Consider the following 27,089-nt stretch of genomic DNA (forward strand, 5'->3'; position numbering starts at 1 on the left):
TAATATATCATCAGTGCACTTTATCATCATCATGAGGACAAAAGTTTATTGTTGACTTAGGGTGCATTCTGGAGGGTGTAGTACAATGGCTTTCCTCTTAAAGTACAATAGTTGTTCTTGTGTTGTTTTGTCTTCAGGAGCTTGAAATTGGAAAATGGTGTTTTTATTGGGGAAGAGAGTGCTGGGCCCAGGGATCATGTCATCGGATCAAGATTTGGTTTCAGTTCAGAATGCTTTAAACCTGACACACTTAGTGGGGTTTGACCATTTTCATCAACTGTTTACAAACCATATGTCAAACGTGTTTTGTGGAGTCTAGTCAAATGGGATAGTAAAATTAAAGATGGCTTGGAGTGGATTAACTTCAGCCTTTTTTATTGCAGTGCAACTATTGTAAATGTCAGTACTTCACTCACTTTGCTTTGAGTTTCACCAGATTAATTTCCCCCTTTGGTTTGCAGTCATGGGCCACTTATTGACTTAACAAGGATTTCCATGTTACAGTTTTAAAATGTGAGTGAGCACATTTCCCATTTATAGTTCAGATGCTGTCATGTCCATCCTAAAGAAACACCCATCATGGTAGCAAGTCATCTTACCACACTTTTACGCAATAACAGAAATTCAGCTCGACAGCAAGACACCGTATACAAAAACTACTTTCTGTCCTGAGTGTAAATTCAGGATGAGAGATCAGCTGGCATTCAGGGCCTAACTCAAAGCTCATTCAGTGGATTTTACCTTTGGATCAGACCCTCACTGGGGACATGAGTTGCCTGATTGGAGCAGTCCGATGGGTGTGTGTAGTGCAGTGTCTACTTCTGCTGGTTGTCTATTCCTGATGCTTCACAATAAGAAGACACCTACTCACCATCTCTAAGAGAAATGCATCTGGCCAATTTTGCAATGTTTAAATATGGAAGGTGGGGTTATTTTTTCTTTTTTAAGATTTACTCTCATTCGGTTACCAAACTTTAGGCCCCTCATTTTATTCGTCCATCTTCCCTGCTTTTGACATGCGGCAGTTCCAGGATTCACACTTCAACCAGACTTCGGACTTTTAAAAACTCTTTTGTGTGTAAGTTTCTCATCATGAGAAGAATTAACGATTGACCCAACATTCCATTTGGTTTTCCTTTCAAAGCCTGTGTCATAGATCAAAAGAAACCCTGCTATTATTTAATGTGACAGTCACCCGTAGTAATGAAGAAATTCAGCTACAAATGACCTTCCTGGCTTGCATTCATGGCTTGGTTACTGCCTGCCTACTTTGGTTTATTTTTTACCTTTTGCTTCTATTCCTTGATCTCCAGGATGCTCCAGGAATACAGAGACCCACAACACTGGCTCTTCAGCTATAGTTCAGCATTAGGGCTAATAGAAACCCACGCAGTCCTTTACATTCATACAAAGTCTCTGATCAGTTAAGCTGCCCCATGCCTTGAAGGCTTGTTCTAATTCCTGTTGAAGTCAGTGGAAAGGCTTCAATGGGAGCTGGATCAGGGCTTGAATGAGTATTGGGCAAAACAAACTGAGACTGATTTGGGCTGTAACGCAAGGGACATCTTTTCAGCATAACCCGGAAGATAGATAGATAGATATACACACACACAAAATATACTGAAATTTGTTTTTATTTTTGGGAAAAGACCAAATATACGTATATTTTGCCCCATATTAGATAGCTTATTTTTTTCATTCCTAAGTAATAGAGGGTCCTAATTTATATTTAAAAAAATGCATGAATCCATTATTTGTAACAGGTTATGCAAAATTATTTTGGTTTTCTTTTTGTTTTTTTCCTGTTTGTGTAGAGAATAATCATGTTTCTTTTATTACATTTTTCTTTATAGAGCTGTTACAGAGCTAATGTTCAGTCTCACTGATTTCTATTGTTACTGCCCCACAATACATTAGGATATATTCTGCACTTCATATGTGCATGCAGTGTCTGCTGTTCTGTAAACTCCTTAACACATTAATAGCCTAAAAAAGGTGTCCCTGGTGTCAGTTTAGAGTGACAAAATTACATGCATGCTGCAAAATACACAATCCGTCACATTCTCTGAATGCAATTTAATGCCTCAGAAGCTATACTGTCCATGGATAGCAGGAGGAATTCACCCTAGTGTAGGGACCCTGCTCACACCCGTCTACTCAAGTGAAGGACTTACATGATGCAGAGAAACTTGGATAGGCCCTCCATACTGGGTTGTATTTCACCCAGTAAAAATGTTGTGTGATAACTACATCAATTAATAACATTTTCTGATCTAAAATAGCTTTGGATCTGATCCATTTCATCAGTGTAAGCAGGATCATAGTGGTAGTTTAATAAATTAATTATGGGTCCTGGAGAACCGTAGAGCTGGTACATGAGTGGAAGGAAAAGGATAGTTCTATTTACATGCTATCAAATCCAAAGTATTCAGTAACCCACTAAGTCAACGGGAGACTTTGAAAGCTATCCTTGGATAACTGATGAAGAGAATAAGCTTATAAAAGAAAAATCTCCCCTTACAGAAGGTGTTTTCCTTGTTTTGTTCTGTTTTTCAGTTCACAGCTATGGTGCTTTCCGAAAAATCTCATTACAGTTTTTAACAAATCTCCTTTCTTTCAAGTTTGACAGTGTTAATAAAAAGCCAAAGTTGTGACAGTTCTGCTTGTCGATTCTCTGAGTGCTGAACACAGGAAGGAAAACTTGATGCCAGTTAACCACAGGAGCTGAAAACTCAGAGACTAAATACAATTATTGTGCTGAAGCAAGAAGACTTGAAATTCTGTCCACAAAGCAGGTTGTCACCCTCTTTTGTAACTGAGCGAAGAAACTGTTAGGCTATTGTTTTCTTTCTGTGCCTCCCAGCACTATCCAACTTAGCTAGATAGGAAATTATTAATGGGCTTTTAGGTAACTGGAAGTAGAAGGAAAAAGCACCGATAAGTCTCCCGATTATTTTTCCCTCTTCCTTTTGTAGGTTTATGTAAATGGAGAATGGGTTACCAGCATTGGAGAAGGAGGCAGCTTTGGGGAGCTTGCATTGATCTATGGAACACCAAGAGCTGCCACTGTCAAGGCCAAGACAGACCTCAAACTTTGGGGCATCGACAGGGACAGCTACAGACGTATTTTAATGGTGAGTTTTAAATGTTATGACTTATTCACATTACTGGTATTACTAAACGTTTTATGCAGTGCCATACATGTGCACCACATTTATATTTTATATTCAAATTATATCAGTGCTAAAACCTCTGCAGTTTAAGGCTCTAAAACAAACAAGTGCACATTAAAATAAAATTGTGGGTCTGTGTGCCAGGAATGAGCATGGGGCTGTGTGCCAGGAACCCCTGAGTACTGCCCCTATCATATAATACATCAGTAATTATTTAAAACTGTGAAACCCTCAAGAGGTCCACATTACTCCCCTAAGCTACCACATATCATCATCTCGTTGTCAACCCCGTTCTATCCTCCCTCAGCACCACCCCATGCTTGTTACTTTGTGTTGTCTTCATTCTAATTTACACTGTTAGCTCTTCTTGGCAGGAGCTCCATTGCAGTCAGTGGGAAAACTCCCATTGACTTCAGCAGGTCCAGGATATGAAACCCCTGCGCCCCGCATCCTTGTTTGTCAACCAAGCGTCATGTATGTACATGGCCCAATATAAATAAATAAGACTGCACGACCCTAAAACTGCAGTAGCAGCTGCAGAAAGCTGCTAACACTCTGTGACTTCAGGAAAAGATTCCTTTCCACCCCCCACGTCTTTTTAGAGAAGCCTGTCATAGAAGCTGGCCACCTGCAGCATGTGTTAGGCTGTTGATTTGTCGTTAGACCTTGAGTCGTGGATTTATAATGGAAACTTTGACACACGCTTAACTAAAGCAATGTCTTAGTTTCACCACAATTATTTGTTTTTCTGATGTGAATGTACAAACTCTTTTCTCCTCCACAAAATATTCCCTTCCTGCAGATAGTTTATACTTGAATAATGTTATTTAAAGCATCTTTCTTGATAGGAACTGTTCGTCATTGGTTACATTATTTCATTGTGGCCTGGAGCAAATGTTACTATGCTTTCTTGGTAAGAAAATAATGTGTATTAAAAATATATACAGTACAAATGGAATTACTGGGTAGCTTAAGAGTTTAGCAAAGGGATACAATGGCTTTCAGTGCCAGGGTCACTAGTTCACATCCAACTGAGTTCAGCAGTGACCTAACATTTATGCTATTTGATGACTGGTGGGTGCCTGAGTGAAGTGAGTATATGCCTAGTTCTTCATGGACTGGTGTCCACATCACAAAAATCACCATCACAACTGGCACTCTCAGTAGAGGAGCTAAAGATTCATTGGAGAAGTAGATGAAATTATTCTTCCATCCTTAGAGATGGGGGCGGCCCCTCCAGGACAGGATTCAGGTGCAGTGACAAGCAGCTAGTAATGCCTGTATCAGTTCTGTGGATGAACAGGATGAGTACTATTTGAAAGCTGCTTGGTACAGGAGAAGCATTAGTTGACCTTCAGTAAGACATTTCTTTAAAACCTTCTTTTTAACTCATAGGGATGGAGAACATAACTTGTCCACTAGTACCTGACAAAGGCAATCAAGACGGGTATCTAGAATACTGCTTGAGATGAATCTGCTTGGTGCAAATACGATTCAAAAGTACAAAAGAGAAATAAACAGCATAACTGATGTGTTCTCTGGCTTTTTAAGAAAGGCTTTTTGGTTCTTACTTTAATCTATCTAATGCAGTTACTCAAGAATAGAGAGGAAAGTTTCACAATCATCTCTGCTTTTGAGGCCCCTTTGGTCTCAAACTTGATGAAAATAGCAATAACTAATCACATTCAAGCTTGTGAACCGTTCAGGTTTGATCACTCAGTTAGGGGTCAGATGCTCATCTCCATTTGATAACTATCTTCAAAAGCTGGGTGGGCATTTCTGGTGCCAGAAGGAATCTTGCTTAAAAGACGTATAACCTGCAGCAGAGGAGACTACCCCTTTAATGCTGGGTGCAAGAATGCTAAACATAGATATAGCTTGACTATCATGAGCATCTAGCTGATAGTAATATACAGAAAACTGCCTTTAAATTGCATTTAGACTCCCTTGCTGCTTTCAGTCCGTAGGTTCATAGCAAGATGATTTTGTGTCTGAGCACTTTGTTGTTTTTACATTTCAGGGTTGTTGTTTTTTTAAAAAGTGGTGCAGTTGGTGCCATTAAAAATGGAATGTCTACTGCCCTGCGCCAGAGAGTTCCTTACTATTTTAGATGTCCCACATATTGTCTGTTCTTCTAGCCGTTATTTCTGCTCATTGCCATTTTTTTTATCCACTTAAGCATCTCAATGATGCTTTTAGATTTACTGTATCCATAATTTAACTTTTTTTTTTCTTGGAGCGGACTAAAGTCTGATGCACACAGTCCATCTAGCTTTTGATTTCATTTGCCATCCATTTGTTGCTTCAGCCTGTCTTGAAAGAACCATGTTAAAACAGATGTATTTCTGCATATTTCATCGTCCCTTCCTAGGTAGCTTAGTGCTTGAGGATCATATTTAAACTCACTCAACCAGCTGTGATGGTAGCAAGCCTCGGGTCAGTTTCTTCAGTTGAGATGTGTAAAGAAACTGCTTGGCATTCATTGCAGTCTTTCACAAAGCATTATAACTTTGAAATTCTATGAGGGTAAAAAAAGTTCTTCTAAACCAGTCAACTCTTCCCCCATTTCCCCCCACCTTCCCCAAATGTTCTTCCTGAGCACGCCACCCAGTTCTCTAACCTTGTTTCCTCTGTCTAGGAAAGTTATCTGTGCTGTATGTTGCTTGCCTTACCTATGTAACGTTTGTGGGTGTCTTTGTTTTCATGTTTATATCTTCCTGAATGTGGGTACTAAGGAATCTATGGCTTGGGATTGTCATGCAGTTTAAGTTGCTAAAATGTTGCTGCTGTCTTCCTTGCCATTTGGATTGAAAATCTTTGGAGATAGGGAGCCCCCCAAGGTTGCATACAGAGAATGCCTCATATACAAGGATAAAAGGGGACAAATGTCCATTTTCTAATAGTGCTCCTATACTAAAACATCAAGTCCATCCCCCAGCCAAGTCAGCCCTCAGGCTGAGGATATAACACACTTTAATCTGTTAAAAATGTGTTATAATTTCTCTTTTCAGAGAGTAATTTACCCACCCTCCAACTCACTTGACCTGGCTATTATAGGGGAGGAGTTACAGGCTGGACACACAAACTTGGGGCTAGTCAGCCACAGCATCACTAAAGTAATCCACATGAGCCATCTTGCCAATTGTGACCTTCTCACCTCTGATCTGAATGTCTCAAACCCCATCAGCCCCTTTGTCCTGCAGTCACTGGATTCTGTCTGTGGCATGACAAGCCAGCCCTGCTTACACACAGTGAGTCACGTAGGATTGGAAGGTATGTCTTGGATCATCAGGGATTGCAGGCAATCCCATCATATAATCCCATTGATAAATTTATCAAGCACCATTTTAAAACTGGGTAGGTTTTTTGCTCCCAACACTCCTATTGGGAGGCTGTTCCAGGACCTCACCCCTCTGATGGTTAGAAGCCTTCTTCTAATTTCCAGCCTCAATTTATTCACAGCTAGTTATTTATAGCCACAGGCTATACTCTTGGGACACAACTAATGATCAATCAAGGTTAGTCCATCCCTACTGTAATGTCTGACTTAATTTATATTGTTCTGACCTTGTTTTACCAGCAATGCTTCATACTGCTTTGGATCTGAGAACACTGTTTCTTTTACCACTCAGAAAAATTAAGTCACATCAACTGCACATTTTTGTACAGTGTACATGGTGGCCAAAACATAAACCAAATCCAAAGCCTGCATTCCATTTAACATCTGTGCAATATAGCAGTAGGATCTTATGGCGTACTTTGTTTTCGCAGTTAGTATGCGTTGTTTCAGTGACTTTTTTTGTGCTCCTTTAAGAATGTACATTTTAAGCATAATTCAATATCAGTTTTACATAGGGATTAAAACTGAGGTGGAATGGTCGCCATTCCAGCACCTCCTGCCAGCTGCATACCTGCCAGCATAACCCTTTTATTTGAAACTTGAGCCTTGTTCTACCATTCGGTAGCCATTTGTTTGGCTTGTCATTCAAGGTGGGGCTTTTTAGGAAATACCCAATCAACTCCAGCCAGCCCAGCTGTACTTCTGCAAATAAATAAATAAAAAGAGCTGGAGAAGGAAAGCAAAGAGGCGAGCAGAAGGGAAAGAAAGAGATAGATTGGAGTGGGAAGAGAGAAAATAGAGGAGAAAGGGGCAATTTGAGTACCTGTTTGGGGGCACCAGATGCCCTGGCTACCTTAATGTATACAGAAAAATGACCAGCCCTGCCCCCATGGGACCTGTTTACAATCTCTGAGTTTATGGCATTTGTTTTTGCCAAGCTGTGTGCTGCTTAAACTAAGTTGGAAGCCTGCTAAGTCTTGAGCTCCTCTAAACTGAAGGGCTTTGAACCCCTTTTTGGGATGGAGTTGGTGAACTGATCTGGTCTTGCTTCTACTGACTGACACCAAGAGGAAAACTGTAGCTTAGAATTTAAAGGGAGACACTGCCCTCTCCATATTAAAGATTCTTCCTTGTAAATGGGAATAGTAATCTTTTAAGTATGAGCTTGTGAATGAGGATTCTGCTTCAGAGAAGGAGGGAGAGGAGACTAAGAGGGTGGGTGGAAAGAAGCAGAAGGAGGTGGAGGGGAGAAAGAGTTAGGTATTAATCCAGAGATGGCAAAGACCATCATCATCGGATCAGCTTGTCAAGGTCCCTATCAGTGTAGAATTGTTCCCTAAAGTACATTTACTAGTGTTTTTATCTATCCCGGTTTTAAGTGTCCCAAACAATGAGACTTTCCCTACTTCCTTTGGGAAACTTTTCCATGGGCTAATAAATCTCACAGTCAGGAAGATTTTACTGATATTCATCTTAAATTACTCCTTTCTTAACTTCCTCCCATTACTCCTAATTATGCCTCCTTGTACCCTACATTGTAGTTTCTGTCCCTCCTTGGAGTTTACATCCTTTAGATATGTGTAGATCATTTTCCTTTCCTCTCCTTAAAACCCTCTTATTTGTTGATCAGCTAAATGACACATATTTAAACTGTTAATATTTCCTCACAAGCCATTTCTAAATGTTTCAGTTAATTCTTCCCTGAATTCCTTACAATTTGTCTATGTCTTTCTGGTAAGGAGGGACCCAGACAGATCACAACATTCTAGGTGTAGTTACACCAAAACCATATATGTTAAGACTATTATCTCTCTGTTCTGTGGTAGGATGCCTTTGCATATACAGATCAAAATTGTATTGGACTTGTTTTTGCTGCAGCATCACATTGCGAACTCACGTCTGACTGACCATAAATCTCTTTCAGCATTACTACTTTCCAGGTTTCTCTGTCCCATTGAATATTTGTGCCTTGGATTGCTTTCCCTAGATCTCTTAGCTGTATTTTCCAAACTGAATCTCATTTTGTTTTTTTCTACCCCGTTTCAAATCTCTCTAGGCCCCTTGGTGGTATTTCCCCATTCTGCCAGGTTTTCACAATGTTTCCCAACCTGCAGATTTCATTAGTGTGTTATTGGCTAGATAGATTTCCTAGATCATTAATGAGGAGCTTATATAAGAGCAGGCCTAACACAGATCCCTGCAACATTCCACTTGGCACCTCTCTGATTCTCAAGTCGACAGGAAACTAATGGAAAGGTTACGGTAGTGCAAAGGATTATGATAGTGTTCATATTCTGTCTGATTTACATCAACTCTGTCAGTAATGTTTTATGGGACGCTCCAGTGCTTTCTTAAAATCCAGATATATTACCCATGACACTTTTCTTCATCCACTGGTTTTGTAATTCTACCACCCTCCTATCCCCAGTCAAACTGTGGCCAGTACCTAGGGCAGGCTACTGTACTAAATGGACAAGTTATAAAAAGCAGATGAGATGGCACAAAACAAATGGAAGAATGTGTGGAGAAGGCTGGAGATGGGAATTAAGGGAGGCAGAGAAGTAGGAAATCAAAAATTCTCTCTCTGCCTGTTTCCATGTGGTATAAAGGTCAGCAATACTGATCTGAATACCAGAACAAATAACCATGTGTTTGTGTTGTAAAAATACTGTAGTAATGTTTTCTCTAAAGTATCCCTGTGCTCCACCCAGGAGGCAGTCAAAACACAGAAAGACATCCTAAAGTAACAACAAAACATTCTGAACTAAGTTTTATGCCCATGCCTGGGCAAGTGCTTTGGAAGTGGTGAGAGGAAGCAGAAAATCTTTTCTTCTGTAATTGGACAGAGTGCAAGACCTGACGGCCAAGTAGCATTGTCTGAAGAACTCAAGACTTCCATGTGAGGGCATTGCTTTGCCCTGCTTTCCTGATGGACAGTGTGGGGGGACAGGACAGGGGGATGTACTGGCTCTTGGACATCATAGCAATGGGAGCAGCCCTAGCTGTTTTACCAGCCAGGGTGGAAAACGTTTTTGGCTCCTCCCCACTCTCATGCCCAAATGGCAGATCAAAAATAAAAACAAAAAGCAGAGCAAACCCAATCAGCGGAGCAAAAATGGCCAGCCAATCACAGCAGAGTAACTACAACAACAACAACAATAACAAAAAGCTGAGCGGCACAGTGATCTGGCACCCAAAGGTGGTGCCCAGGGTGACAGCCTTTGCTCGCCCACCCCTAGAAGCAGCCCTGCATCACAACTCCCACAGCTCAGCATACTCTCTCCAGCACTCAAGCAGAGTTATGTTTTTCCAGGCACCATGAAATGGCATCCAGCTTCAGCATTAATACCTCACTGAGATTAATAGAAGCAATTCCTACATCTCAGAGCTATTGATCCAGGATGGCTGCAGACTCAGGCACATTTAGTTCATACTTTAAAGGTTTCTTTCCCAAACACATGAACTCGGCCCTCTCCACACTAGAAAAAAATTGAAACCATATTTAATAGGTGTGACGCAGGGGTGCACCTGCCTGATAATACGGATCTCTTAAGCTGCGTGTAGACTGGATGCAGGCTTTTTAATATGTGGCAGCTAGCCTTACTCCTTTTCATTTCCACCAATTTTGTTCCTTTGTTTTAGGTCTAGGGAAATCAGTAGGGCTTTTTGTTGCTAGAATGCATTGTTCCTTTTCTTTTGAGGAACTGCCTCCCTGGTATAGTGGGAGTCAGGAAAACTGGACTCCAATCCTAGCTCTGCCACTGGCTCTGTGTAACCTTGGGCAAGTCCATTTTCCTCTCTTTTTTCTCCTCCCTTTTGTCTGTTTTATCTATTTAGACCATAGGATCTTTGGCCTGTATGGACTGTCTCTCACCATGTTTCTATACATGACCTAGTACAAATAGAATCTCAGTCTTGATTCTGGTCTCTAGATGCTATAATAATAATTAATAAGTAATAATAAGTAATAATTAATAATAAACTTCCATTTAGTTCTCCACACCTACAATATTCCAATCAGGCTAGTTTTGTCTGAGAATTTTATAGCACTGCATTGACATTGTTATAGTCTTACAGAATCAAGAGTTTACACACATGTTTCTTAAAGAAACTGATGGCCTCTTTGCCCTCAGTGCCAGCCGGGATGTCTAGATTTCTTACCTTTTTGTCTCTTGTCTAGTTCTGTAAATACTCCAGGCTGTGGTCAGGCAGCCTTTCATGGCTTCTGATTACTGCTTCTTAAAATTCATCTGTGTCCGCAGTAATTTTAAAAGCATTTTCCACATCTGTCTCTACATGCCCTGGCCCATCGATCTAAACCACCAATCTGGTTTTCCACAGCTGTCAATTTTGCTGGTCTGGTTTCCACTCTGGATTGCAGGGAGGAGAGCAGGGAGTACACAAGGTCCAGTTTTCCATTCATTGTCTCACAGTGAGCTGTCAGGATTTGGCGAGGTTTGCAGAAACTCCTCCATTTGAAGTTTTATGCTTTTACTCTTGGCATTTCCAATGCTCCGGGGGCCTCTGAGGTAGAGAACATGGTTAGTCAGATGGAGAGGTCAGGTGAAGGTTACCATTGCTATCTCAGCATGGAGATCCTGGGAGACAAAGGATCATCAGGGGGCTATACAATTGTGAAGGATGGGAGATGGCTGCTGCTTCTGCTGTGGTGCAAAGGCACCTGGTAGAATGTGGCAGCCAGTGCTGGTCTGATGGTTCTACTCCAGTACAGAAGGAGCCTAGGAGAGGAGCAAAAATGACAATGACTGCTGCCCTGATGCACAGTGGACCCAGAAGGAGCATAATTAGCAGTTACTGCTGGTGCTGATGCTTCTGTCCCAGGGCAGAGCTGGTGTAGCAGTAGAGAGAAGGTGGCAGTAGCTGCTGGTGCTGTTATTCTGGTGCCAGATCCAAACCCCGTTGAAATCACTAGAAAGACTCTCCTTGATTTCAGTGAGTTTTGGATCAGACCTATGGGTGGGTATCGGAGGAGAGAAGTTTAGTTCTTAGTTGTATAACTGAACAGAAGTATCTGGCTCTGTTCTTTCCACAGTTTTGTCCCAGTTTTATATTTTCACCCTTACTGGATGCTTTGACAGTGGAGATTATTATACTGCCCTTTTCTTCTCTCTTCCCAGCACCCATCAACACTCTCCCCTTATGGGAGGACAAGACAAGTGGCATTTTCTATAGCAAACACTAATATTTATTTATGGCTTATCCACCCATGGTGTGAGTAAATGTGGCCTGGGTTTCCACATTCCTCAAAAGATTAGCATGTCCTCCCTGCACTGGGCTCTGTCTTCACAGCTCTGGCTAGCAGGTGCACCTTCTACCAAGATCTTTCACACAGCTGGAAAATGGGCTTGATTCTTATACAGCTCTGCATGGTGAATAATTGTAAAGCAAGCAAATTTTGAATGATGGCAAGAACAACCTTTTTCTATAGCTTGCTCTTTGTTACCAGGGATGGGACTTGTTCTTTTAGATCACCTATGACTATACAATACAGGGAGAAGGGGTGAGATTATTAATGTGTGGGTAAAACTGCTGGGAAAGTTATGTAGGGCAGGACACCTTTTCTTATGCAAAGAGTAATCTGGGTGCAGTGCATCTTGTATTTGAAAAGTCTAGGAACATAACTGAATCCTTTTCTGATGTTCTGAAAACTCTTTATGATGGCTGCTTATAACCAGATAAAATACTACATCATCATAACTTTTTTCAATAATAACAATAGTAATTTTGTTTATTTGTATTCCATATGCACCTAGAAGGCCTAGCTAGGTTGTGGCATCATTATACAAGGTGCTGTAAAGATATATATATAAAAATAACTTAAAATAATGCTTAATAATAAACCCTTGGTGAGCCCTGTTGAAGCCAAGGGTGTCTGAGCGGGCAGATCAGACTGAATTAGTAATAGTTTCCTCCCATTTTTTAATTGTAAGCTCGCTACTTGTGGGCCTCATGCATAATAATATCTAAAAATTAATGGAGAAATGCAGCTGCTTTAAATTAATTGCTGAAAAGGGACCAAATTCATCCTTGGTGTCCAGTAACTCCACACAAGTCAGTGGAGTTATATGAGGGATGAATTTGATCCTTACTGACATTACTTATCAAGGATATGGCTTACCCAGACATTTTATGAAGAAAATCTTGCCGTTGGCTATTTATACTGGCTGTGTTTAAGTTTCAGAAGGAAAAAAAAATCAGAAAGAGCAGCTGGAGGAGCAAATCACAAAAATACTTTGTGTAATGTTCTGCCTTTTCTCTCTCTCTTTTTAATAACAGGGCAGCACACTGAGAAAGCGAAAGATGTATGAAGAATTCCTGAGCAAGGTCTCCATTTTAGGTCAGTTGCCCTTTGGACTTCAGTGTTCATTTTTCTGTCACACATGTTGTCTGAATACATTTTGGTCTTTGATGAGATGATGAAAGTGGCAAGTGGTTGAACAGAAGACCACACAGTATCATCTCCAGCCAAAGAAAAGCATGTAAAAAAATGCAAATGGTTCTTCTCGCTAGGACTCATTTTTCTCACCCTTACTGTGTACGAAATAGGAATTAGGTGGGTGAAGTCTTTCCTTGAAAATCTGAGTAGGCCCTTTGCTAGTAACTTTCTAAGCAGTGAAAAGAAAAGGAGTACTTGTGGTACCTTGGAGACTAGTGCCACAAGTCCTCCTTTTCTTTTTGCGGCTGCTACTCTGAAACCTTTCTAAGCAGTGGTGTCACAAGTGGGCAGTTGAAGAGGGATTTTTATAATATGAATGTGTTATAAAGTACTGTTAAATCTTTCCAGCTGACAGGTGAGAAACTTTTTTTTCCTTCAGGAATGATCTTGTAGCCTCTTATATGCATTTATGTGGGCTAAACAAACTGACACCACAGATCTAAGTGGGCTTAGATTGTTTTTGTCCTGTTCTTTTATAACCCAGGTCTTACATTCTTAAAACATCTGTTTAGCTTCTTGTCCATGGATTTTGTTTCCCTTTGATTAATGTGATAGCCACGAAATTTGGACATGTTCTTGATGGCCTTCAGTAGGAAAAACAACAAACCCCTAATGCCTGACCAATCAATCACCATTAGGAGAACAATTTCTAATAAGGAGGACAGTGTTAGATGATACAGGGAGATGCTGATTCTGTGGGAAATGCATCAAATTCCCGCTTGAAGTCTATCTTTGGCTATTTTTAAAAATATATATAGATTAATATACTATATAATTGAATAAAACTCTTCATAGTTTCTATTTAAACAATTTAAGTTTGCTTATTTATGATATTCTGCTACCATTTTAGCTCGATGCGAGCCTACAAAAAGATACTTAGTGAAAATGTACTTGAACTTCTCAGAAGATCTGGCGTGAGAAATTTGCAATTACGCTTGTATTCTTAGATTAATGTCAGGTAAATCACTCATTTATGTTCTCATCTTTTCCAGCAGAATGCAAAAGAGCCTTCTCCATTACTTAATTTAAGTCTTCATAAATTAGGAATGCAAATTATGCCAAATTATATGAAGTGTTTAAGGGAAAAAAATCTCTGCACCTGCACTAATGAAGTACAATTACAGCAATGAGACATTTAAAAGTAATTTCAGAGATTGAAGTTATTCAGAAATGAACTCCCTTGAGCATGCAAGTTGACACTGTAATCTTATACTCAGTCCTCACTTCAGCAAAACACCTATAGATTTCAGCTCATTCACTTTAAAATGCACTATTATTTGCTGTAGGAGTTTTTCCTCAGTAAGGACTGAATGAAGACTTCAAATCTGGGCTTTATTTTCAGAAAGTTATTATACAGCATATGTAGTGCTGTGGATGCATTGAGAATTTAGCTGAAATATCTAAGAATATTTTGTGTTTGAGTAGTAGATGACAGCTGGCAAACTCAATAGTCATTTGAGACATCTCAGCAATACAGTACTGATAAATCAATCCCATTTCCCACCTTAATCTAATCAGATCTCAGTAATTTATTGATATAAACATTTGATGTTTTGAATATAACTTTTCTGGGTTTGAATACTTTCTCTAAGTAGTCAACTATGACATTTTAGAAGTAATGTTTTAAAAATTGCATTCAGACTTATTTAGATTATGATGCACAGGTTCAATGTATATTTCAAAATATGAGAACATTAATATTTTGAAAACTTTCCTCTGAGGCTGTTTAAATGTGAAATCAAGATTTGATATGCAAAATTTGAAGATTACAAATCTGCATATAATCTACTTTATCTGCATGTATAAATTTACCTCTGGAACTAAAAGAGCTTTAAACAGTTACTTAATGTAAATTCCTCTATAAAGTTTTTATTTGCAAGTACCATTAACTAATGTATTTGTAATGGTACAATCCCTTTAGACAAGAGAGAGACTTCGTGACTAGAGCTACAATTAGCTTTGAATTTTTCATAAAGCCAACTGAAGAAAAAGTTTAAAGGGACTCTTTCTTTTCATTGTTAATTACTGACTCCTTTTTTTTTAAATCAGAAAGCCAGTTCTTCCAGTCTTTACAAAAGGGTTTTATGCATATTTTTAATTAAGCAGTACACTTTTTGAAGATTGTATTTACAATATTTTTATGGGCTATGTTTGCAAAATAAAAGTCATAAATGATATAGGAAAGTAACTTAGTATGTAATCATGGAACAAAATAATTGAAACCGTTATTTTTAAGTGCATATGAGGAAAAAAAAATCCAGAAAATGCTCAGAGTTATATGTACCAAATAACTCTGAACTTACTGCCACATAGTTTTGTTAGACCCAATACATACTTCTGATTTCTGCCACAGGTTTATTTTCATATGCCTAATTTCAGCAACAAAACTTTTCTTTTGTCATGATGCTTCTAAACAGCTTTTTGAAAAACAGGAGAAAGCAGGGTAGAGTTCAATAAAGAATAGGCTAAATTAAGCCCTAACATCAGCAGTTGTGACTCTCGACTTCAAGTAATTCAGTAATTCATACTAAAACCTCCGTTCACCCATCGTTAGTATGGATTAATGAAGTCCTGTTGCATGGACTTTAACGATTACTAGCAAATTCTGCTTTGAAGACATATAACATTTTTAGGCCACCCTTGGAAAATAAAAGATCCATTCCTGCATTCCTTGGGCACTTTAATTGGCCAAAATGGTTACTGAAATTAGGTTACAACCTTAAACATAACTATGCTAAAACAGCCTGATCCTGAGGCCCTCATAGCAATGGGAGTTTTTCCATTGGCTTTAATGGGACACTGATCAGATGCTTGGAACCAGGTTGTCATCTCTCGTTGTCTCCTTTGTACCACAAAGCATACACCTACACTGCAAGTGACAATGAGTCTCCGAGCCTAGGTCTACAGACTCAGGCTCAGGGGGCTTGTACCACAGCGCTAAAAACAGCCATGCAGACGTTTGGGCTCAGGCTGGAGCTTGGGCTTTGAAGCCTAGGGAGGGGATGGGGGTTTCAGAGCCCAAGCTAGCAAGTCTGTACCCTCAGAAAACAGGCTGTAAATAGCCAACTGAGAATCCCCTCAGCAGGGAGGAACTCTCACCCGTGTAGCTAGCAGAACTTGCTCCTGAACTAACTTCCACTCTGATGTTGTGGGGTTCATCAGAGACAGTGAGGGAGTGGAGCTCTGCTCTGCCCTTTCGCAGCTGGGCTCATACACAGCTCGTATCGTAGGATAGCTCCGAGTCTGCTCAAATACACTGCGGGTCAGGGGCAGCACAGACCAGACCCTGGAACCAGGGAGATATAACTGTCTGTTGCTACCTAACTTTTAAAATTATTCACTTCATCTTGGGCATCAGAAATCACACAGATAGTAAATACTTCCATGTTTCCTGAACAGAGATTCAGGCAGAAGGCACCGATGAAATAAAAGTGAACTCACCACAATTTCATTATCTGCTAATATTTATTTTTAAATAGAACCAGGAGTATCGGGTTAGATGTGACTCCTGTGTCAAAGCTGGACACTTTCGCAATAAAGCTGTATCATCTTTAATATTGTAGAATCATTGGACAAATGGGAGCGCCTTACAGTGGCAGATGCACTAGAACCTGTCCAGTTTGAAGATGGCGAAAAAATTGTTGTTCAGGGAGAGCCAGGGGATGACTTTTTCATCATCACAGAAGTAAGTGTGGCTTTCTGGCAGAATTTCCCCGTGTGTGGTTATGTTCAAGCTATGGTAATGAAAAAAGTTGGCCACATTTAATCTCAGTTCATCCATTGTAAATCTGGAATAACTCCACTGAAGTCAGTAGAGTTACTCCAGAATCAGCTGAGCTCAGAATCTGTACCCTTGGCTTCTAGGGGGGAAGCGTGGCAGAGGTGGAGCTGCTACGTAAGAATCTGAGAATACTGATCTGTAATGTTCTGAATACTGTATGTGGCATGGTCAGTAAGGTAGAGATACTGTATAGCTGTGCTGGGTTATTAGATTTCCTGTGTGAATGTATTGATCTAGCTGAAGAGGGGGATGCTGGCAAAACAAGCAAGAAGGCAACACAATGGCTCAAGATAATTGTGATGGGATGTTAATCTTTTCCAGGCTAATGTGGGTGACTGAGGTGCCGAAGGGGATAATTAACCTGATAGGCCACACCTGAGGGAGGGATTAGGCTGACAGGCAATCTCTGAGGATAGAGCCCAGCTGAGCAGGAGCAGGCAGGGCTGGTATAAGGCCAGGAAAAGAGGACAGAAGGGGCTGTACTGTGGGTTTAGAGAGGGAAAGGAGGAAGCCCCGGGGGAGAGTAGAAGCCCTGAGATCCAGGCCCTGAAGAAAGAGTTTACCCAGGAGGGTGGTGGAGCAGAAACCTGATAGAGGTGGAGTAGGAAAAGGCTTGGGGTAACGACAGCAATGTTTGGGACAGTGCAGACCTTGGCCACTGACTCAGGGGTCCTGGAGCTGGAACCTGGAGTACAGGGAGGGCACAGGTTTCCCTACCAGACACTGGGGAAGTGGTATAGCCTTGGATTGAAGGGCTGCTGGGAGTTTGAGACCTGAGAAGGAGAAAACTATCGTGACCTGACCAGAGAGCCAAGCTATGAAGAGGGAGCAGCTGAGTCACAAAGAGAAAGCACAGCAACTCCTGGTGTGCAAGAGGGGCTGCAGCACGAACAAGAGACAGATCAGGGCAACAGACCGGGTGGAGTTACTCCCCAGACACAGCCACCCCAGCAATGAGTGAACCCTGTGACAATAAGCGTCCTCCTAACAAATGCTTGGGGGGCAATTCCAAGACACTGGCTATTAGTGGTGAAGATGGCTTCCAGGCTCCAGCCCAAAGTTCTTCAGCTGTTTTGCCATAGTGATCAAAAGGACACTGAACAGTGAAAAGGACTCTCTCTGGAGAGAAAGGGAGTGGAAGCTGAGTGTCTGCTGTCCTGGGAGACATGGAATACAGACACTGGTCTTGTGGGAGTGGCTGAAGCAGTTGGGGCCTTCCCCAGCCCTGGGCTTATGCGTCAGGGAAAGATAGGCATGTGTATAGACTATCTGTTGTTTTAAAATCTGTTTTCTCTGAAATGCTTTTGTTCTAAATAAACAGTACTTTTGCTTTAAGAAGGTGCTCCAAGAAGGAACAGAACTGCAGATACTGAACCAACCTTGGGCCTGCTGAGGTTATCACAGTCAACACCAGAGAATAGCAGCCGAAAGTCTAGTCTGAGAGTGAGAGAATCGTGGGGTTCCCCTCTCACTTCCTCCCCACCCAAGAGAGGTGCAAGCTTGAGGGCTGGGGGTGGAGGGGGCACTCAAAGAGACCAGGAGGGGTCAGAGGTGCAGTTAGCCCAGCAACTGTGACAGGTGGTAGGGGTAATCCATCCCTCTGCTTTGCTTAAACCAAATCTGGGTGGCTGAGTTGCTTTCTCACTTGCTCTCACACAGGCAGTCAGACCAGTCAGGCAGCTGAGACATCCTCTGGGAAATCATCTGACACTTTCCTTCAGCTCCATCATCTCCCTTCTGCCTCACAAGCAAGCAGATGTTGATGGGTATTTTATACACACACACACACACAATGTGTCTTGGAGCAAGAAGATAACATAAAAAGGACTCAAAAATACACACACACACACAAATATAATGTGTCTTGGAGCAAGAAGATAACATAAAAAGGACTCAAAAATACAAAAACAGCTTTAGTGTGTGACCATATTCTTACAGTATTAGGAGCCCTCACTCCATATATCCACATCAAAGAGTTTTGGCTGCATAGTTTCTATTGCTAGCTCAGGGATTGTACATATACAAAGGTATAAACTCTACCCATTAAACCCCACTCTAGAATCATGAGGGGCCTGCAAAGAAGCATCTCAGAATTTTGTGAGGGCAGCCAGAGCTCCCATGGCAGCCAGCATGTGGCCAACAATGCATATAGTGGGTTTAAAATGCCTTTTTTTCCTTTCTGTGTGGGTGCTGAAGCACTGAAGAAACTTTGGACCTGGCTTCCCCACTTTTGATGCCCACAAAATTTTGAGTGCAAGTCATTGCATCTGCAATATCAGGTAGTTAAAATGTCTAAATGACATTAATTGTGCCCACAAAAAACTATGGGTGCAAAATGGGAGGACAGATTTTAAAAATCCAGCCCATAATATATTTGTAGTTAGTAAAACAGCTTGTATGTACGCAGCATTTAGAAAATATAGCTTCTTTGTAAAACAACACAGTGTGCATTTCTACAGGTTTTCTAAAAATTTTGTGGCTCCATGGAGCAGCAAAAGGCTACAGTATTAAGTTTTCTTAGCCATCAAAACCAGTGTGGAAAATTGGCAGCCTGCTTAAGAGCTACCAAAGGCCTTTATTTTCCTCCTCTTAACGGAACAGCTGCGAAGACTTCAATGGGTAGCAAAGCACTAGCACTGCATACTCATGTACTATCTGTTCTTCTGTCCCTCCAGCCATTCATCCATTCACTCCTAGAATTTCATCTACATGTTTCTCACTTTGGAAGCTGCCAGTGTTTTTCTGCGTTAAAGAATCAAACCCCCTTACTAGTTATTTTATATAGAAGTTACACTTGTGCCTGCTTGTGCTGCTGTAGTTCTGGGTTTGTAGTTTGAACCTCATTTCACAGAGGTTTATGGCTCAGATATAAAACTTTTTTTCAGGAGATGTGAGCAGAGCCATCGGGAACAAATTATTTTGCAAACTTTAGTTGAAAGTGGTTTGGCTGGTTTGCAGTCCAAAAAATATTAGCTCCTTTCATATTCTTTTTTTATTTATGGCCTTACATCCAGAAATACTCTACAAACATTACCGAGTTATTTGCATGCTATTCATTTCACGTGCAACTGAAATGCAGTCACTTTTGGGGTGTGATATGGCAGTTGTTTAACAGTACACAGTGACACTATGCAGAAGCAATTTTAGACTGATTTTTTATTCCATATTATAATAACGCAAAGTGAAAATGAGTCAACAATGTGATGCAGTTGCAAAAAAGGTTAATATCATTCTGGAGTATTTTAATAGGAGTATTGTATACCAGACAGTGGAGATGATTATCCCACTCTACTCGGCGGCGATAGGGCCTCAGCTGTGTCCAATTCTGGGCACCACATTTTAGGATCGATGTGGACAAGCTAGAGAGTCCATTGAAGACAAATGAAAAGGATAAAAGATTTAGAAAACTTGACCTACGGGGAAAGGTAAAAACAACTGGGCATGTTTAGTCTTGAGAAAAGAAGGCTGATGGGGGACCAGATAATCTTCAAATATGTTAAGGACTGTTTTAAAGAGGATGTGGATTGATTGTTCTTCATGTCCACTGAAGGTAGGACAAGAAGTGATGGGCCTAATCTGCAGCAAGTGAGATTTAGGAAATATTAGGAGATATTAGGAAAAACTTTCTAACTATAAGGGTTGGTAAGCTCTGGAATAGGCTTCCAAGGGAGATTATGAAATCCCCATCATTGGAGGTTTTTAAAAAAAGGTTGGATAAACACCTGTCATAGACATCTAGGTTTACTTGGTCCTGCCTTGGCACAGGGACGGAACTTGATGATGTCTCGAGGTCCCTTCCAGCCCTACATTTCTATGATTATTATGTACAATAGGTGTTTACTTAGAAAAGGCAATGGCCCAGCTTCTGAAGCTTTGAAACAATCACAGGGACTTCTGGGATTGATGTCCCAAAGGGCGTCTCCAAGTTTATATAGTTTTGTAGCTCCACCGTGTAAGGTTCCCTAGGAGTGTCAGACCTACCACAGATTTTAAATAGTTGGCATCATAGTTTTTGTTAACCTGCTATATAAACCACTCATGTTTTGTTAACCTTCATAGTTGCTTTCCTCTATAACATTACTTTGAGGTGCTAACATTCCAACCATGTTGGCTCTTCACAGGAACATTCCTGGTACAAGGGGTAGCACCCTGTGGCGGATTAAAGATTTTGCCGCCTGTAGGGCCTGAAATAATTGCTCCCCCCGCCCCTGCTCACCTCCGCTCCACCTCCGCCTCCTCCCCTGAGCACACCGCTGGGTCCTGCTTCTCCCCGCTCCCTGCCAGTGCTTGTGCACGAAACAGCTTCGTGAAGGAGGGGGGAAAAGGGGGGAATGTGGCGCGATCAGGAGAGGAGGCGGAGCCGGGACGGGGATTTGGGGAAGGGGTGCAGTTGGGCCGGGGCCGGGGGAAGCAGCCTCTGGCTATTATAAATTTGCCACCCCTGCAGATTTGCCACCCTAGGCCTAGGCCTTGTTGGCCTAGGCGTTAATACACCGCTGGTAGCATCTGACATGATTTGTCCAAAGAAATGTATACATTAAGGAGCGCTCAAATGGTAACTTGAATTTTTGATTAGGCAAGTTAGTATGTTATGCCTCTTACACTTGACTTTTTCAAACTGTTTTCTGATGCTTTTGGTTTGGCAATCATCTGTGTTGATTTTTGTGGCCAGTTATAATTATATGTTTATTTAGCTGTGAGTTTGCAGCCCTGTTTTGATTCCAGGAAATAATAATGTTGTTCTGTAAACTATTGTATAGTGTCTGCCTGATACAATACCAACTGTTCAATATGAAGATGAAGATATTATTGAGTTGGTTGGATTTTCATTTATTGTAATAACCAATTTGCAGCACCTAGATATGGTATCTATGACAAATAAATGAATAAAACCAATAGATTATTTTGTGACACTATAGATAGTATTTGTTACAAAACAATTCAAATGTCTTGTGGTTCAGTGCAGCTATAACTTTCTATTTCAAATATACAAATACCCATACATGAGTTATTGGAAATACATGCTTTTGTGCTTTTTTATTTAACCCAATATCTATGGCAACTTTCCTCCAAGGATCTCCACACACTTTAAAAGATTGATTAAACTTCACAACAACACTACGAAGTAGATAACCGTTATTCCCATGTTACAGGCGGGTGACCTGAGTCACAGAGAGGTTAAGGACAGTGTCCATTAATTGAGAGTACCTCCATTTTTTCCTGAAATGCTGAGTACCCACCACTCCTACTGACTTCAGCTGGAGATATCGGTCCTCAGCACCTCTGCAAATGTCTCAGACTGGATGCCAAAAAAAGGGTAGTAACTAAATTAGTGCCCACTTGTGAAAAACTGGGCCTAAATGCTTTGGGTCAAAGTGAGTCAGTGGCTAAGGAAGGACCAGAACTCAGGATTCCTTTCTCCCACTCTACTTACATGGCCCCACCCTGTCGACATACAGCACTTCAGTTTTCTAACTCCTTTTGGCCTTTTCTCTGTTCCTGAAGGGGCAAGGTATGTGGCGCCCTCCAAAACCAGTGCATGTGTGCAAATTTGCTAATAATTAACTGTCTGGCCTTCCTCCTACAATCAAAACTTTCACACTCCAGAATGATCAGAAAAGCAACCACAAAGTAAACGATGAATAATTTTCTGCTGGCAGCATACGGTGGTGGAGTCCATCTTTCTCTTAACAGGCATATTGAGTATTTTTGCCACCTGGAATAATCTCCACTGCCTTGCATTTGTTCACTTACCCTGCTAGTACTTTAGTGCTCTTGCCACACAATCCTTTGGCTTATTTTATTACTTACATTGTCAGTGCTCAAGCTGCAGTTCAGGAAAGCACCCCTTATTATGCATTACAGTATTTAGCATTCCTAAGCATGTGTTCAAGTCCCATTTGAAATCAAAATCAAGCACTTTTAAGTGCTTTCGTGAACAGGGATGGCCTATGCAGGCATTTAAGTGCTTTCCAGAATGATAGGCATGATCATTAAAAAGATTTATTAAAATAATACATATCTACACTGGCACACTATGTCATACACCAGATAAAGATGAGCATAGGGTGCCGATTTCTTCCCTTAGTTATACCTGTGCAACTCTGCTAACTCCAGCGGGATTGCACTGATGGGAAAGAGGGCAGAATGTTGCTCCAGAAGTGAGAGAGACTTTAGTTTTACTTTCTGCACTAATAATTTTTAGCTTCCTTTGAGATCTATGGAAGAAGAGGGCCACAAAAGTGCTAAGCATCGTCATCCATACTTTGCAGAAGAGGAAACAATAATTTATATTCTGGTATGCCCCAGAGGCTTCAACTGTTGTGTTAGGCCCTGTCCCAAGGAGGGGTTCACATGACTTCGATGTGTCTACACAAACATTTAGTTCGTGGCCAGCTGCACTAGTGTGCTGCACAATGAGTCTCTGTGTGGATGCTGCTGACATGCTCTAACAGTTCCTTCGTGCACTTTGATCTATCCTGCCTTGAAATAGGAGTAGATCAAACATATTAAGGAACTGTTAGTGCACTTCAGCGGGCTCCACCCAGACACTCTTGTGCGGCAGGCTAGTGCAGGATAGGTTCACATCCCAGCTTGCTGTGAACTAAATGTTCGTGTAGACAAGCCCTTACTTGCACAAAGTCAATGTCACAACCATGATAAAAACCCTGGCCCACATCTAATACATCTATCCTCATTGTCTGCCCGATGAGTAGTGTAGCCCCTCTGTCCCCATTCCATTATATGCAAAACTGAGGTAATGATACTATTAACAAAAAAACCATACTCATTTAAGACGTCCATAGTCACATGCACTGGAGGTAGGAAAGTATCATTAGCCGCATTTTGCAGATGGGGAAACAGACATAGAGCATGTATGTATGCTTGTGTCTGTCTGTCTGTCTATCTGTCTTTCTCTCTCTAGTGGTAAATATATCCTCAGGATTCCAGGACAATTAAGGTTCTTCCACCCTAAATTTTCATAAACACCCATATGATGTCTTCCTGCATTAGCATGGGCTCCTCATTTTTCATGTAACTCTACAATCAGCAGCAGACACCATCAAGACTTGTCTCAATTTAAATATCTAGTGGCTAAGAAAATTGTTTTTCAGATGTAAATTTTTTTACCTTCTGTACCATACTTCATAATTTAAAGATACAAGAAATCAGTAGTGACTTTATCCTTTAATAGCAATGAAATAACTATTGGCCCCAGATTTATTTACTACTAAGTTGAAACTAAAAAAAAATCAAAACGGCAGGCTCTGTATTTTCAGACATTTACAGATCTTGTCTTCCACTACGCTTTTCACACAACAAACTCAGGCTTTCTCAGCCTAGACAGATGTGGAATGTATCTGTTGGATTCCAAGGTCATGGAATTATCCCATATGAGATTCCTGGCACAGAGGTGCAAAACTTTAAGCACCATGCAGCAATTGTTACCATAAAAGAATTATATTTTGGCAAGTGTAACTCATAACAGATGTACAGTTTCTAACAAATAAATTTGCACTTGTATCATAAACTACCCAACACTAGGAAGGCTTTATTCATTTGACTTCATATAAAGCAAGTATTTTTAACTACTATTTTAAAGGAGGAGCCTGCTAAGTTAAAACTCCAGTAAAAAAATGTAAATCTAAATAAAATGTCATTCAAATGGGGCCTGATTCAGCTCCCACTGAGTTCAATTAGTGCTTTGCCATTAACTTCAGTGGGAGCGGGATCAGGGCCATGGTACCAAGGAAAGGACTGTTATAGTTGTCTGCTATTCAGGCCACTGGAAAAGTTAACAGACAACAGTAGTGAGAGAGGAAGTAGTTTTCATATGCTGTTCTGTACATTCAGCCCAAAACTTGGCTCAGTGGTGCAGTACCTAAAAGAAAGTTTTTCTGATTCAGCTGCCAGAAAATGCTAGGGTCCACAGCTGCGAAGTACTATGCTGTGTCTTTCAGCTCCCACCATTCCCTATATCAGATCCTTTGGATCCACTTATCGTTACTAAGCACCACATATGGCATAGAGTTATGTCATGGAACTGCCCTGAGTACGCTCAGAATGTCCTCTGATTTCAGTTGCATATTGAGAGCTTATCATGTCTGGTTGGTAACTGAGCTGCTGCCATATGCCTGTGGCAGTCCTTAAAGCTTGGAAAGGCTTAAGGAACATATACCTACCGACAGAAAAAGATTATAGTCATGTAGGACAACTTACTGGAGCTCTCTGCATGGGCTCTCTTCTATCTCCCAACCGTGCTGAGTACTCTTAGGCACAAGAAATAAAACTGTGTGCATTATGCAGCTTGACATATGATAAAGTTCAAGGAAAACTGGATAATATGATATTAGATGTAATAATGAGCAGTTTCATATTGGATGGTAGTTTTAAAATCCAATATAAGTGTCATCCATTTAATAATAGTAGCTTTTGATAAGTAAAAGAGAGATGGTATGATACTGACCTCCTTTGTAAAGCCCTCTGAGATCTACTGATGAAAAGCTCTATATAAGAGTGAGGTATTATCATTATTATTAATTATTAATTATTATTATTCTCATCTTACTGCTAAGAAAAGGAGATGATGTCAGGTCTCCTGGGTTCGAGTCTCAGCTCTGCCAGTAATTCACAGTTTGGACAAATTTTAACATCCCCGCGTCTCTATCCCTATTTTATAGATCAGAGAACAATAAATCTGACAGCACTTTACAAAGGTGGGTGAAAGATGCTCTTTAAGTACCAAGTATTATTATTACTATGAAAACCAGGCAAATGAGAAATTGCATAATTGCAAGTGGGTCCTAAACAAGGAATGAACAGAAATGATTTGTCTACCGTGTAAAGGCTTTTGAAAATGAATGCATACAGCAGTACGCTTAAGTGGGAGAACTGATGTGACAGAATGGATATGTAGAACTGTGTTTGGACAATTGTCTTGGAGCACAGTTATAATTATCATGGGGACCATTCCCATTGACTTGGACATTTCAATCAGGGCCACGGTTTGATGCTTCTGTCTGGGCAGGGGCATGCTGTGAACAATCATGACCGCTGAAAAGTGTTTGAGATTAGAACTCTGTAGGGTGAAAGCGCTGTTTCTTAACAGAGCTGTAACACCCTTTGTGCCTAGACTCTATATGGTTGCAAACCATGTTCAAACCATGGTTAGATTGAACAAGGTTTGCACCTTGGTTAAAAATACTAACATGGAGGGACCCTATATAGTAGGAGTTAAGGGGGACTCAGCCCCTTGCAGGATTAGGCCTTTTTGTGGTAAATGTAGGCTTGTGTATTATTGCAAAACAGGTTTTTGAAGATTTATGGTGTAAAAGCTGTTTAACAAAAAAGAAAAAGAAAAATAATGGTCCAATTGTTTCCTGCTTTAAATTGTTACACTTTGACACTATAACCTGAAAGAGATCCCTTTGGCACATACCCCTACAACAAGCAGGAGAACTACAAAGTAAACCTCTTCCGTAGGGTTAATGAAGTCACTGCCTTAGGCACACTCCGCTATCACACATGATAATCTCTTTAAAATACAACGGTGATTAATTATTAATTAGGAAGATGAATGTGGTCTAGAAAAGGAGTTTCAAAGGCTACACTCAGAACTGCTCAGTGTCACCAGGATTAGGTTGATAGTGAGTATGTTTGTCAAGGGCTGCGCAGTACAGCAACTTCTACTATACCTAAAACAATAAATGAAAGTAACCAAAATAACAATAAGTGCCTGAATTTCCTGGGCTGTAGCTGGTTTAACAACAAAAGAATTATTTCACCCAGAGTCCTTGCAACAAGGGTTGATTCTGTTTCCATCTGGTGTCACCAGTTGAGCTTAAATATTACTGCTCACATGGGCTCCAGTTCAGCATTCCATCCCTTCCGTGTTTGTACAGTAGGGTTCTGATCTGTGACTAGCTCTCCTAAGCACTATGGTAATATGAATAATAATTCAGGACAGTACCTAAGCATGTGCCTAACTTTAAGCATGTGCTTAAGTCCCTTGGAGGTCAAGCTCTTAAAGTTTAGGCATGTGCTTACTTGCTATCCTAAATAGGGATGTGATTAAGCACATGCTGCAGTGCTTTGCAATCCAATCCAGCAAAATATGGGCCCGATCCAGCTGTTGGTGATGTCAGTGGGAGTCTTTCCATTGAATTCAGTGAGCATTGGATCAGGCCCTATAGTTGTAACCTTGTGTGCATTCTGGCTCTGTGGGATGCTGACCTCTTCTAAAGAATGGAGGCAGAAAATAGGTTATAAAATAATCCACCTAACTCTCTGAACCATAACTGTATGGAAAAAGCCTATGCAAACAAGCTTTGCTACCCT

The 27,089-nt window shown here is 40.7% G+C and overlaps 1 protein-coding gene across 3 annotated transcripts in view; it reads left to right on the forward strand.

Annotated features, from left to right (window-relative positions):
- Positions 1 to 27,089, forward strand: part of PRKAR1B (protein kinase cAMP-dependent type I regulatory subunit beta) — a 118,662-nt gene that overhangs the window by 72,710 nt on the left and 18,863 nt on the right. For 2 of the 3 annotated variants that reach the window (XM_073362094.2, XM_073362093.2), the window contains 3 exons: positions 2,976 to 3,134; positions 12,811 to 12,871; positions 16,534 to 16,655. In XM_073362094.2, the coding sequence (XP_073218195.1) occupies positions 2,976 to 3,134; positions 12,811 to 12,871; positions 16,534 to 16,655 (342 nt within the window). Of the gene's footprint in view, positions 1 to 2,975; positions 3,135 to 12,810; positions 12,872 to 16,533; positions 16,656 to 18,410; positions 21,093 to 27,089 lie in introns of those variants that run through there. The other variant, XM_073362095.2, reaches the window with a different exon arrangement.

Source organism: Lepidochelys kempii, chromosome 10 (genome assembly GCF_965140285.1).
Source record: "Lepidochelys kempii isolate rLepKem1 chromosome 10, rLepKem1.hap1, whole genome shotgun sequence".
In the NCBI taxonomy this organism is placed as follows: Eukaryota; Metazoa; Chordata; order Testudines; family Cheloniidae; genus Lepidochelys; species Lepidochelys kempii.